The sequence below is a fragment of the Indicator indicator genome, chromosome 9 (assembly GCF_027791375.1).
Source record: "Indicator indicator isolate 239-I01 chromosome 9, UM_Iind_1.1, whole genome shotgun sequence".
In the NCBI taxonomy this organism is placed as follows: domain Eukaryota; kingdom Metazoa; phylum Chordata; class Aves; order Piciformes; family Indicatoridae; genus Indicator; species Indicator indicator.
Window position 1 is genome coordinate 18,516,645 of NC_072018.1, and position 12,934 is coordinate 18,529,578.

Below are 12,934 nucleotides of genomic sequence, written 5' to 3' on the forward strand. Positions count from 1 at the left end.
AAAAATTAAATGGAAGATTTGAAGAAATAAAGAGGATTTATGAGGTTACTTTGAAATGCTATGAACAGTATCAAGTCACACAAAGATCTCTTGCTCCCTATTCTTCAGAATAAGGGTGCAATGCAAGCACTCTTACTTGGGCTCCCAAGTCACAATAATCAGTAAAAATACTAAACCAAACAAACAAAACGTTAACCATACATTGTATGTAGCAGAGAGAAAAAGATGAGAGCATGGGTATCTGTGAACTTGGCTGAGATTTTCAGAGAAGCATTCCCTGTGTTAGTTGGGCCCAGCTAAGATACAGTTTTGCAGAATTCAGCACAACAAAACACTGTTCTCTGAAAAGGACGAAACAGGAACGGAAGATGTGCAATGGTCACATGTTTTGTGAGAGCTGGCCTGAACAGAACTAATCAAGGAATTCATTGCCTCAAGGTGAGCAGCAGCTTCACTAACTTTTGCATTCCCTGGGTCACATGAAATTGAATAAAAGGTGGAGACTAGGGTGAGCTGCTGTGAGCTGCTCTTTTTGGCTAAACCCTATGCCACTTGCATGGCATATGGAAGGAATATAGACGAATAAAATGAAAATTAAGTTACTCCAAGCCTGCATTTCAACTATGATCTGCATCTTGAAAATCACTATGGAGGATTATTTATCAAGTGCTAGGTTTTACTACAAGGCTCATCACTAACAAACATCAAAAGAGCATTACAGTTAATATTAATTATAATTACATACATGATGTTTGGCAAGTTCAATTTCAATAGCCTTGGGGTCTCCACCTACAGGTTTCTGTTCATTCAGCAAGTCTTCGGTATGCGTCAGCCATGTTAGTAACTCATCCAAGGCGTGCTGGAACTGCCCCAAGGCTAACAAGGCACCTTCCAGCTTGTGCTATAGTGAAGATAAAATTAACAATCAAATGGTTTCACAATGCTATTGAATTGTCTTACATTACCATTAGTCACCATAATCCAGAGTGGATATGTAAATGATAGCATAAAATGATAGCATAAAAACCAGGGAGAAACAGTTACCGAACGCAAGCAATCGCTTTATAGTTGGAGTTAGCAATTCCCTTGTAAAAGCCTTACATTCCAGACTTAAAATTCCTGACCTTTGAAGCCCCCATGTAACCAGCGTAGAGATATGACAGTAGTTTTTAATTATGTAAAAGGTAATTTAAATATAAATGTAGCTCATTGCATCATCTTTTAAAAGCCTTTTGTTTGTCATGGAATGATTCAATTTAAAAAAAAAAAACAACAAACCAGTTCACAGTACTGCATCTATGCTTGGTTTGTTGAGGTTTTTTTGGGTTTTTTTTTGCCAAGTGCAGTGTTCAGCATCTAGTATTATTTTTGCACATATAAACATGTTTTGAACTGCTACTTAAGATATCATCAAATAACCAAAAGGAAAGAATAATGATTCTTCATGGCACTGCTGACAGAGGAAGTGACAAAAAAACCCCAACCACTGCAGAGGGCTTAAAACCCATAAAACCAATTCAATAAACTGTAGACTTTAAATCCTATAATATATAGTTCTGTAATTTCCAAACTAAAAAAGAATAAACATACATATTGATATCAACATTAATACATACCAAAAAGCTTTTCTCAAAAAAATCCAGGTCATAAATAAAAGCCTACAACTTCAAGGTTAGTTACCTGTCTACTTATAATTTTTTCTTCTAGTGTGTCCCACAGTAGTTTGAGCTCTGAGAGAGGGTCTTGAACAGTGTGCTTGTCACTCTCCTGTGTTACCTTCTTCAGCAACAGTTCTGCCTGATGGTTCAGTTTCTCCATTTCTATCTGCTGTTGATAAGCTTCTGTCTTAAATTGCTATGGTAAACAGAAAAAAAAAATCATACAAATAAACACAAGTTATACCTGAATACAGCATAATACAGCAGCTTTTACAATACTAATGGATCACTGTTGACTTCATAAATTTGGGAAGTTTTTTTCCCAGGGTCAAAAGAATTGTAAGACACTGATGATCCAGACAGTCAGCTAACTGATAATATGCACCATTATCTTACTATTCAAGCAGATACCACTGTGACCAGAGGACAATAAAGATGCACAATAGGAAAGCATTCTCCAATCATCTCCCTGATCTATAAAGAAGACGGAACATCTCTCGAGTAACTTCTAGCTTTTGTGGCTGTGATAATACTTTCACTTTAAACAGAATTATTCTTCAAAAGAGCTGAAAGTAAATTTTCTTTAGTAGAGAACCCTCCTGTACACACAATTTAGGCAGCAGTCTAAACACAACTTGCATATATGTGTTCATATGAACTACAGAAGATTCTGGTTCATTTGAACCTGCAGCCAAAGAAGTGTAGAAGTGAACAACAAAACCAAGGCCTGTTTTTTATATATAGCGTTAACAGCCTGCCAACATCAGGAGCATACTCAGTCACAGATGCATACAGACAGGTTTTTTAGTCTGAAATTTTGATTTTTGGCTTACTCATGTATTAGCAATGTCATGGTCTGTGTGAGCCTAACACAGCAGAAGTGAGGCTTTTGAGGCATTCTTTCAGAGACTTACGGAAGCTGTTCATGGTAGAAACCAGAAAATGTGAAGGTTGTTGTAAAAGAACCCTGTACGTAATAGCCTCATAGCCCCTGGAAGAGGAGTGCTACTACAAATAATTCTGGGCTATCAGAATATATTTGCAATGCAAAACTTAGTCTCACCAAAATTTGAAATATATTTGAAATGGAAATTTTGCAATTAAACTGTTATCTGAAATTTCCATTGAGATTCTTTTTTACTAAAAATTGCTAAGCGCTTTTGACTCTTGCAAAATACTAAAGGACACAGAAAATTGCTGACAGATTAAAATATAAATTAAATAGATTGCTAGCTCATACCTTAAGTTCTTCAGTTTGTTGTTTCACAGTCTCTAGATCTGTTCCAACTGGGGACATAGATGCTAACTTGCTGCCAGCAATATCTACCCAGTCAAAGATTGCCTGAAAATCACAGTATGAAATTCAAGTGTGAGAAAAGAAATATTGTCATGTTTGAAAGCTATATTAAGTAAAATATTAATTTTTTTCATTCCAGATAATAATATTGCTGTGCTCCTTGAAAAAAAATAGCTTTCTTCAGTGAAACCTAGGTTTCTTTGAAATACAAGGAATTAAATACTCACAAAAGTATTCAATATAACAGTTACAAGAATGTACATGATGCAAGACTGAGCTTTTATTACCAGCAATATTCTGACAGTAGTATTCAGGATGAGTAAGCACTCTACTCATTTTGAGTAAAATCAGCCATTTTTCTGAATACCCCAAAAGGTAAATACAAGACAAACTCTGTTCTGCACTCCTCTGGAGAAAAGATGGAAGGCAGTAACTGAATAATCCAATTTAAATAGTAATTACAATCAAATGTCTTCTGAGGGATAATGCAATCTATGTAAGAAACATAGAACATGACCTATGCAGTACACATTAGATAGGGAAGGGCCATAACTGAGCTTAATTGAATCTCTGTAGGGTAATGCAGTCATAACTTCAAAAAACAAATGAAGTCTCCCCAGTTGTGAGTACTTTTTCTGCCAAACACCACCAAGAATACTGCCCTTGCAGATTAACAACAGCTTTACCAATCTGGGCAAATGCATAGGAGAAAACCCACCTCTGCCAGGCCCTTTTCCTCCTGCTGGTTATCAGTGATTTGTTATGGAGACAGGCTTAGGATGGTTTGTGGGAGCTGCCCACTGTCATACAGCTCTCTGAGAAAAGGATAACTACCCCAACATGCTCACCAAGATGAGGCAGTTGCAGCTAACCATCTACCTATGATACTTTTTATACTCTATTGAAACGAGCATAAGAAGGCGCTTTAGAAAACAGTTCCTTCACAAAGTACTGAGCCTGTAGAATGTACTACTTACAGGCACAGGAAACAAGCAGCACTTAAACCAATAGCAACATTCCTAACTTAACCCTGTAAGTCAACTTCTCCGCAGTTTGAATATAAGAGACCTTGGAGAAAAGTGCATGGGGAGGGTGCACTGGAAAACTGGCACACTGCATTATTAGTAAAGAGTATTCTGGTGCTTGATCTGCACTGATCACACAAGCAATTGCCCTCAGTGTCATGTGAAACTCTAATTTTAAAAAGGTAACAAACCAAGAAAGACAATAGTTCCAGTGAGCAAAATACAGTTTTGCAAAATCTGATCATGTTTGGAGTCTTTTCAAATGTTTCAATCTTCCAGCCATTCACTCATGAAAGATATGAGGCATGCCACTCAGCCAAAACATGCATGTATGGAAAAACACTAGCACGTAGAGGGAAAAGATGATAGGACCATAGAATAGTTTGGGTTGGAAGGATTGGGTTTCAAGGTGATCTACTCCAGCCCTTTCCCCTTCCACATTTTTTCCCCCCCTGTAACTTCCCAAAGTGTAGGATATACATTGTGCAAGGTATCTTAGAAAAACCTGCTGAAAATTTTGCCTACAGATTTAAAAAATGAATCAACTTCTGAAGTGTTGAGATGGGAAAAATTATACTAGGAATTAGTACAGTGGGCTAATAACATTATGTTAATGTTTTGTTTATAACATCCCAACAAATATTTGACTTATGAAAAGCTTGAATAAAACAGAAGTTCCTTGACTGTCCTCTACTACGAGAAAATAGCATTGACTGATACTGTGGATTCCGCTGGACGCATAATCATGTCACAACTTCAGCTCACCTATCATGCTATGTACTGGCTAGCAAAGGAAATGTGAGCAGGCTTACTGTGAATGTGGTATCATAAACCCTCTGCTTTTATCAATAAACAAGGGGACATTCATTTTTAATCTAAACATAGTGAAATATTTAAACAACTACAAGAAGAAAACAACCCAAGATACTTACTCCTCAATGCAAAAAACCCGCCAATTCAACTAATCCCCCCACAAATATCTACCTATTGAAGAAAACAGTCACTATCAGTGACACATTACTTGCAACCTACCCAACCACATGACATTTTTTACTATAACCAACTTAAGTCTTATTGACTGAAGACCAGGCTAGGCACATCAGCATCTTACCTGCAGTCCATCCTGGTACTGAACGGCTGCCTGCATAGCTTCAGCAAGCTTGTCCACTCGTTCTTTCCATGTTTTGTTTAAGGCATCCCAGGCAGAATTTAGCTGCAAGTAAGTGCAGTTATCCCAATGGGCAAAAGAATTTTACTGCCATATAATGTATATTCACAAACTATTCACTGATCAGTAACACCAATAAACCAAGTGTAAATATTTCATATTCAGTCCATATTAACACTCTTGTTCTCTCTATCACTGCATAGTTAAGTTTCCCACAGAATATGCTACAGGTTCTAGACTACAAAAGCTGCAAACTTCAAATACTGGTTATTGAGTATTTTGAAGTAGGGATTATGGTTAACACAGGCAGTATTATTTGGAGATGCATCATTATAATAAAGGTAGTTTAAAAAGAAATGTACATTGATGGACATTAGAGAAATTAAAAGCACTTTGACTGACTCAGTCAAGCTGTCTTCCTTGGCATAAACCAGATATACCTGAAATTTATTCGAGCATCAATTTGCAAAAAGTAGCCATCTACTAACCTGAGTCAAGATTTATTTACCTGAAAGGCAAACCTTACTTTCCCCTGAAGGCTTCACAGGCATCTCACTTTTGACAATGTTCTTTTTTTATTTCAATCCAAATTTTTTTGGGGGTGAGTAATAAACCAGTTTCAACTGAAGAAGCATCTAAAAGAACAGACTCAAGCATCCGCATTTCCCATACCTCATCTATACTCTTGTTGACAATAGGTTTGTCAGGTTCTCCACAAGCAGCTCTAAGTTCAGAGCCAAGGCTCACAACTGCTTCCAGTTCTTCTTGTAGCCCATCAATTTCTTCTTTAGCAGCCTACAAAGACAAAAAGATCCAATATTGTCCATCCTAAATGTATAGTTTATGTACAGTTTGCTTTCAAAATAGAACACAGCAAGATTCCACCTTTGTTTCTTTAAAGTCACTTGGACTAACAATTGGATGCTTAAAATATAAGCATCTCTTTGCAGTATCAGAGCAAAATCAATTGACATCAGTCTATATTCTAGCAGTGGCTTATGATGTCATTTTGCATGAGATTGGAAAAACAAGCAGGAAGTTTTAAATTAGATTCCTTTAATTAGAGTGTTGTCCTTTGCAGAGGTTATAATTCAATCTTCGTATCTTTAACTATCAGTATAAATAATTACAGGCTTAGAGTATAATGCATAGAGTATGCTACATCTGTACACCTTTCATTTAGATGTTACGAATCACTCTGGGAATCTAAAGCATGCATAACTTCAGAAGTCCCTATGACATGCTTACAAGTTTATAAACAGATATGTAAATATAATGACAGGCACATGTTACATGCTGATTGCAATTAAGCACTGATACATGATATTTACCATAATCTTGAGATATCATTATAGTAACCTTCCACATAACTATACTTCCTAATGTCTAAAAAAAATGTACATACATTCTCCTGTGGTATTTCACAGTAATTCTGTCTTTTCTCTGCATGCTGTTAATAAAATACTTCAAAATACTTTCTACTGACCTCAGCGGCTTCTTGCTGTTGCTTGACTACAGATGGGTCAACCCCAGGTCCCTCCAGTTCTCGAATGAAGTCCTGAGTATCTTTAATAGTAGCTACAAGAGCCATATGATCACACCAGAACTTTTCAGCTAGTTCCATTACATCCAACAATTTGGCCTCCCTTTCTTCAGTCAAGGTCTGGATATCTTCCCAAATAAGGACCATTTGGTCTAGTTTATCTTGAACAGCTAAACAACAAAAGGAACCAGATTGCTACCTTGGCAAACAATTCTTGGCCATAAATCTCTTTACAGTTGTATAGCAGAAACATATGTGTACATTTTAAAATTTAGACTAAAATTGTTTCCTTACAGGACTCCTTACAAGGTTAAAGTGGAAACAATCAACATGGCCTTTAAAAACAAAACAAAGGTTATACACATGATGAATTATTTTAAACGATGCTTTGCTTTTATAAATCTTTAGCAGCTTCTCCAGAAGAACACAATCCCCAAATTGGCAGTCATCAGAAACAAAGATTTTTTATATACTGCAGCCTGCTGCATTTCCATTGCATGAAATTTTCCTTAGTCTACTACCTTTAGCAGATATATCCTTGTCAGCTCCTTCTGAGCGAGCAATCATTTCCTCCCCTCTCTGCTTAAGTGTTTCATACACCGGTTGAAGTTTTTCTAGATCCACTGACACGTTCTTATTTTCACTGATTTGCTCTTTAATCTTCTCAACCTCTGCTGAGATTGAAGGTGGCTGCCTCAGACGTTCAACTATGCGTTTCAGACTCTCAAGAGTTGGATCTATCTTGTCATGAAACTGGGAAGTTGATAAAGGACAGAAAGAAGATAGATATTAGAAAAAAAACAACTGCAAAAATAGCATCTGAAATTCTCTTGGAGAAATGTAGTTTGACATATTTAACAAGTTTGCCCAACACATGAATGTGTAACTTGCAATACACCACCCTCCATGGCTCTTCCCCTCTTTAACTATCTGAATTACAAAAATGACATTGAAAAATGGCACTTCCTCTCAGATTTAAGAATTTTACTATGAAACCCAGGGTCAGTCCTGAGGCACTCCATCTGAAGGTACTATATATATGGCAGAATCCACATGCAATTAGATGCAATTAGATCATACAAGTTTGTACCTTACTTGGGAGAATCATGGCCTTCTGATTTAAATTCTGAAAGTTATTTACCTTAAATACATACATTTTCATATCTGGACCAACATAATGGCATATAACTACCAATTAAGACTGATATGTAAGGCAATTCTAAGAGACAGATGTTACTGCCCAGGTGATAACTTGTTCGTGCTGCAAGGGTATGGTACTTTCTGCAAATAACAGCACACAAAAGCTTGTATTACGTTCACACATTCAAATGAGCCCAGGTGGAATCCCAGGAATTCAATTACAGCTATGTAAACATGGTTCATCCTTTGGCACAGGTCTGAAGTTGGCTTTTACTATAGGCTTTTACATCCACAGAGATTGCTAAAAATTTCTCATCATCATTCCCCCTTCAAATTACAGAAGCTAGTAAATTAATGATCCTCCAGGATCTACAGTAAGCACTCTTGACTACACTTGGGAAAGGTGCTAGAAAAAACACAGCAAAAGAAGATTACCTTACATGAGCAAATAGCTACATACTTCCTACTCAAAGGAGCATAGGCAATACAAATGTAATTACCTTTCCCCAGCATTAAAACCCACTTCAAATCAGACTCTCTGACTAATCTTATGGACTCAGTGTGTTTGTCAGAAGCATGTATGTCATATAAGCTAGGAAAATGCATTATGAAAGATAAGCAGCCTTCCCACATTCAACGCCTCAAAAACTGATTGTGGAAACAAAACCTTACAAAAATGGTACAACCTGAAACTGGCAATGTTCAAGTCTAATTTTAGGACATGTATATTTGAAATGGTCAGTACATTCAGTGGGCCTCCTTGCACTCGTGCTTCTATGAATGAGCCATAGTGTTTTAAAACTTAAAAGGAAGAAAATGCAAGTCATTGTAACCTCTCATTCTGGCTCCATAGGTTACATCCTGCCTTTGATACATAGTGCAATTTCATATAATTTAAAGCTTGAAGAGTTAGTTATTCTTCCAGAACTGTCTAGACAAACATTGACATAGCCATCAAAGTACAGAGCCCTGATAATATATATTTACCTATCTTATTAAAAAAAAGGAAATTATATAAAATTACATTCTCGTTGTTACAATGTTTTGCTTTGCCATCTGCATATATATTTACATATATAAAATGAACCTTAAAGCACTGCATAAATAATTAAGTGTTTTCTCAACATCTGATTATATTCAAGCTGTTACCGAAGAATGCATTTTTATTCTTGCTTTCTGTACCTAGCCAGTACAGCATGTTAATGTCTATCACATACAAAGCAGGGACTCGAGTGCTAAGTATCCTGATTTCCAAATGCGCAGCTCCAAATAGTGGGAGGACTGAGCATTTATGATGCAGAAAAACACTGAATCTACATAATCATGAATCTTTTAGAGGTATGCATAAGGAAAGTGTTTAGAATGACTTAAATATAATGTAATGGCTATAACCAGTTCAAAAGCAGGTTGATATCTGACATCACATTTTTTTCCCCTAAGTTTCATAAACTCAGTCTGCAGGGGCTAGGAATATCACATTAAGTACACTAACTTATGACAAAAAAAGATTTAGAATGTAGACTTGATAAAAACTTTAAGGTGTATTTCTTTCTTTAGTACTTTAGTACTGAGGAGAATATAGTACTTAATTTCCAGCAAAGTGAGACAAAGAGGATTTTCATATAAAACCGGTAGTACAGAACAAAGTATATTTTATTCAGGATTTTGTATGGGTTCATGCAGACAGTTTTAGTGAATTCTTTTCTGAATTTGGAGTTCAGTACAAGAATTTCAGTTTGGGCTTAATGATAAGTAAACCGAAATTTAAAAGTCTCTAGAATGCGATTATCTAACAATACTCCCTTGAGGCCCATTGGAAAGGATGATGAACCTAAGGTACCCAGCTTTCATGAGCTTGATCTGAATTTTATGTCTACGATGGCACTACATGAGGTCTAACTTTGCTTGCAACACTTTTATGTAACAGAAGAGGTGATGTTCAAGCATGTTAAGTTCTCGCAGGACTGCAATGAAGACCAAATGCTATTACTACTGCCAAGCTACCTTCTAGTTCCATTGGTAAGACTGTAACTAAAGCTGCTGAATTCAAGATACAATTATACTCAAGTTAACTGATCAACAGTGACATACATGTAAAAATGTAACATCAGCTAGTAACAGAATAGCAGGAAAAAAATTGAATAAAATGAAAATAAAATCCCACAAATGCTCTTTTTTTTTTTTTACTTCAAAATTAACTAGTAGAATTTTTCAGCTGCAGTCATAATAGTAACCAGTATATAAAATTATAAACTCTCTAGAAATAGAAAAATCAATGCCATAAGCAGTGATATGAACACTCATAGGCCATTAGGTTGAAAAATAAAGATTAACCAGCAGTTTAGTCTTGATATATACATGTAAGATGACAATGTCTGTGTATCTTTCCAGCTGAATAAATCCAATTTTACTTTAAACTTAAATTGATACCTGGGTACACTGAGAAATGGCTTCATCCAGTGCCAGTGCTCGCTTTTTGACATCTTCCTTAATTTTACTGTAAAGGGTGTCAGCTGCCACATATTTCTCCTGGATAGAAAAACCTTCTCCTGGGCTCAACTCCAGCAACTGAGGCCCAGTTTTGTTCATCTTATCTATATGAGGCTTGTGCTCAGCGATCAGCTCACGCAGTTGCTATAACAAACGAAACAACTTATCAGTTTCTTATGCCTACACCACCACATTACAACTGTCCACACTTCTAACACATCCAACTGGCAAGAAATCCCAAACAAATACCTTTCACCTAATGTAAAGCACAAATAATATCAAATAAAGTTAGTGACTGCTCTGTCAGTGATGGTTCCCATTTGAATGCAGAGCTATCCAGACATGAACTATCACAGTTGGAGACACTGGGAAGGTCCATGCCATACTCCTGCAGCACATATGACTGTAGGTAAAATATAAGATGGTAACTATGTATATAGTGCTAGCAATGACACTCCCGCATCATATTTAGTACCTATAATGACAGCAAGGGCAACAACATTGCACATGTGTGCAACACCACGTACATCCTTTTCATGTTGGTATTTGTCACTATCTGCAAAGTCACAAATTTCTTCCATTGAAGATCACAGAAAGAGGTATGGGCATTACAAGAATATTAATTCAAATCATTCTCGATTTAAGAAAATGAAGCTAGCACAAGGGAAGGTCAAAGAAATCAGTAAAAAGGACAAAGAACATTTATCAGTAGAGCCCTATCAACCTAGTTGAGCACCCTTCCCTCTGGCCATAGGACCCCTTTGTCTTTGCAACAGTGATATTACTTAAGTAACACAAAGCTCAAAAGATTTAATTTACTTAGTAATTGCCTTATCTCAGCTGTCTGCTTCCTCTCATCATCCATTCCCAAAATAAGTCAAAACTGTGATGAAGACTGCGCAGAAGCTTGTGGAACTTAAAGGTCACAAGACATCTTTCAACTTGCCTAAGGATTTGGTTTTGTTTACTTGCACCCACAGATCTGACAAAAGGAAAGGTTTTTTTGTTTAAGTACCCTGATCCTTCCCTCCAGTTTTATTTATTTTCTCAGCTCATTCAGAAAAACCCTGCTGCCCTGTGAGGCACTGCTTCTCTCAGTTCTGTGGACTCCATGTACTTCTATCATACAGCTCCCATGAAAGAACATGAGAGGTACATGCTCTGTTCCTCTCAGCTCAGAGTTTGTTTAAATTAATGAAGACGCAGAAAAGGGCCTGTATCAGTCTCAGTCCAAATAAATCCTCCTCTCTTCAACTAAGGTCTTTTCCTTAAAAAGAAATCCTGATACTGGCTTGCTTACTTGCTCCTCCCCAGAATAGACGAGGTTGAAAAGACCGAAAAGGCAGTGACCATGACTCTCTGACAGATCCCTGATGACGAAACAGCAATGAAAATACTAAAATCCCTGACTCTAGCTACATAGAGAGAATATAACTCTATTTGTCTAGCTTGCAACAAGGAAAATAATGTTGGCTAGTGGAAAAGAGGAAAAAGTGAAACTAAGTAGAGCTTGAAAGTTGTAGAAAATTTTTTGTGTTTTGTTTTTGTGCATAAATAGGCACAGGGTGAAAAGGGTACGTATTTCTGGGTTCAAAACTTATGCCAGTAGTCTGCCCACAGCTCAGTTCAAACCAAACTGACTGCATGTTACACAGAATCAACTTTATGAATTCTGTGACTTAGAACAAAGATAGTCATCAGTAAATACATCAGAAAATGTGAGTACAGAAAACTGTTCTCAATTCACATTCAGAATCACCTTTTTTCTTCTTTTTAATACAACAACAAATGGTTTGGTCTTCTCCATGATCTACTATTGGGAAACAGTTCCAGTAAACAAGTATTTCAGATCAGATTACACGTTAAAATGGCCTGACATTAATCTTCTACTTAAACAAATCTCAGCTAATGGCATAGCCCAGGGAAAATGCAAAAATAGAAGCTCATCTGAAGGGTCTCTAAGGCAAGCAGAAAGATTAAAGCAGATGGAGAACAATCTTGTAAGTAAAGCAAGTATGATTTGGTTCACAGTGACTAATCAAGATAGTTTGTAAAGCTCATGTTACATAGCTAGTCTTAATAGAGCGTGTTTGTTCATTGTGGACATAGGCAGACAAACGAGTGAACCCAGTGTTTACCAGTACATAAGAATGACATAACTTCATTAACTGGTCTCAGAGTAAATGAGACTTTGAAGCCACGGTTCATCCTACCTAACTTGAGCCACTTAATTGAGGCAGCTGAAATGAAAAAAAAAATAACCAAATCCTAGTTACTCCATGCTTAGCAGGGAGAGACAAAGTATCTCCAGCAGCCATATGGGCTTTGCAAGTGCTAAAACATTTAGATTTTTCATCTCAGTGGGACACGAGATTCCATGTGATACTAGCAGCCATACACGAAACATACTAATTTTTATCTCAGCTGATTATTCCTCCATATAAGAAAGTCCATATGGTGGCCAGTGTACAACACTGTTGTCTCTATTTTGTGAAGATATGTATTAAGGTAAACAATGACTTCTTTTAATTATTACTTAACAAACATACTTGACATGAGAAATTACTATGGGATTGGCTGGAACCCAAGCAATCCATTCTGGATTCTCTAATT

The 12,934-nt window shown here is 36.7% G+C and overlaps 1 protein-coding gene across 6 annotated transcripts in view; it reads right to left on the reverse strand.

Moving 5' to 3' along the window:
- DST (dystonin) overlaps nt 1-12,934 on the reverse strand; it is a 292,306-nt gene that overhangs the window by 39,700 nt on the left and 239,672 nt on the right. For all 6 annotated transcript variants that reach the window (XM_054383861.1, XM_054383860.1, XM_054383865.1 and 3 more), the window contains 8 exons: nt 10,262-10,465; nt 7,213-7,444; nt 6,635-6,861; nt 5,821-5,943; nt 5,092-5,193; nt 2,899-3,000; nt 1,681-1,854; nt 746-901 (listed from right to left, as the gene is read on the reverse strand). In XM_054383861.1, coding sequence (XP_054239836.1) covers nt 746-901; nt 1,681-1,854; nt 2,899-3,000; nt 5,092-5,193; nt 5,821-5,943; nt 6,635-6,861; nt 7,213-7,444; nt 10,262-10,465 — 1,320 coding nt within the window. The remainder of the gene's footprint in view (nt 1-745; nt 902-1,680; nt 1,855-2,898; nt 3,001-5,091; nt 5,194-5,820; nt 5,944-6,634; nt 6,862-7,212; nt 7,445-10,261; nt 10,466-12,934) is intronic.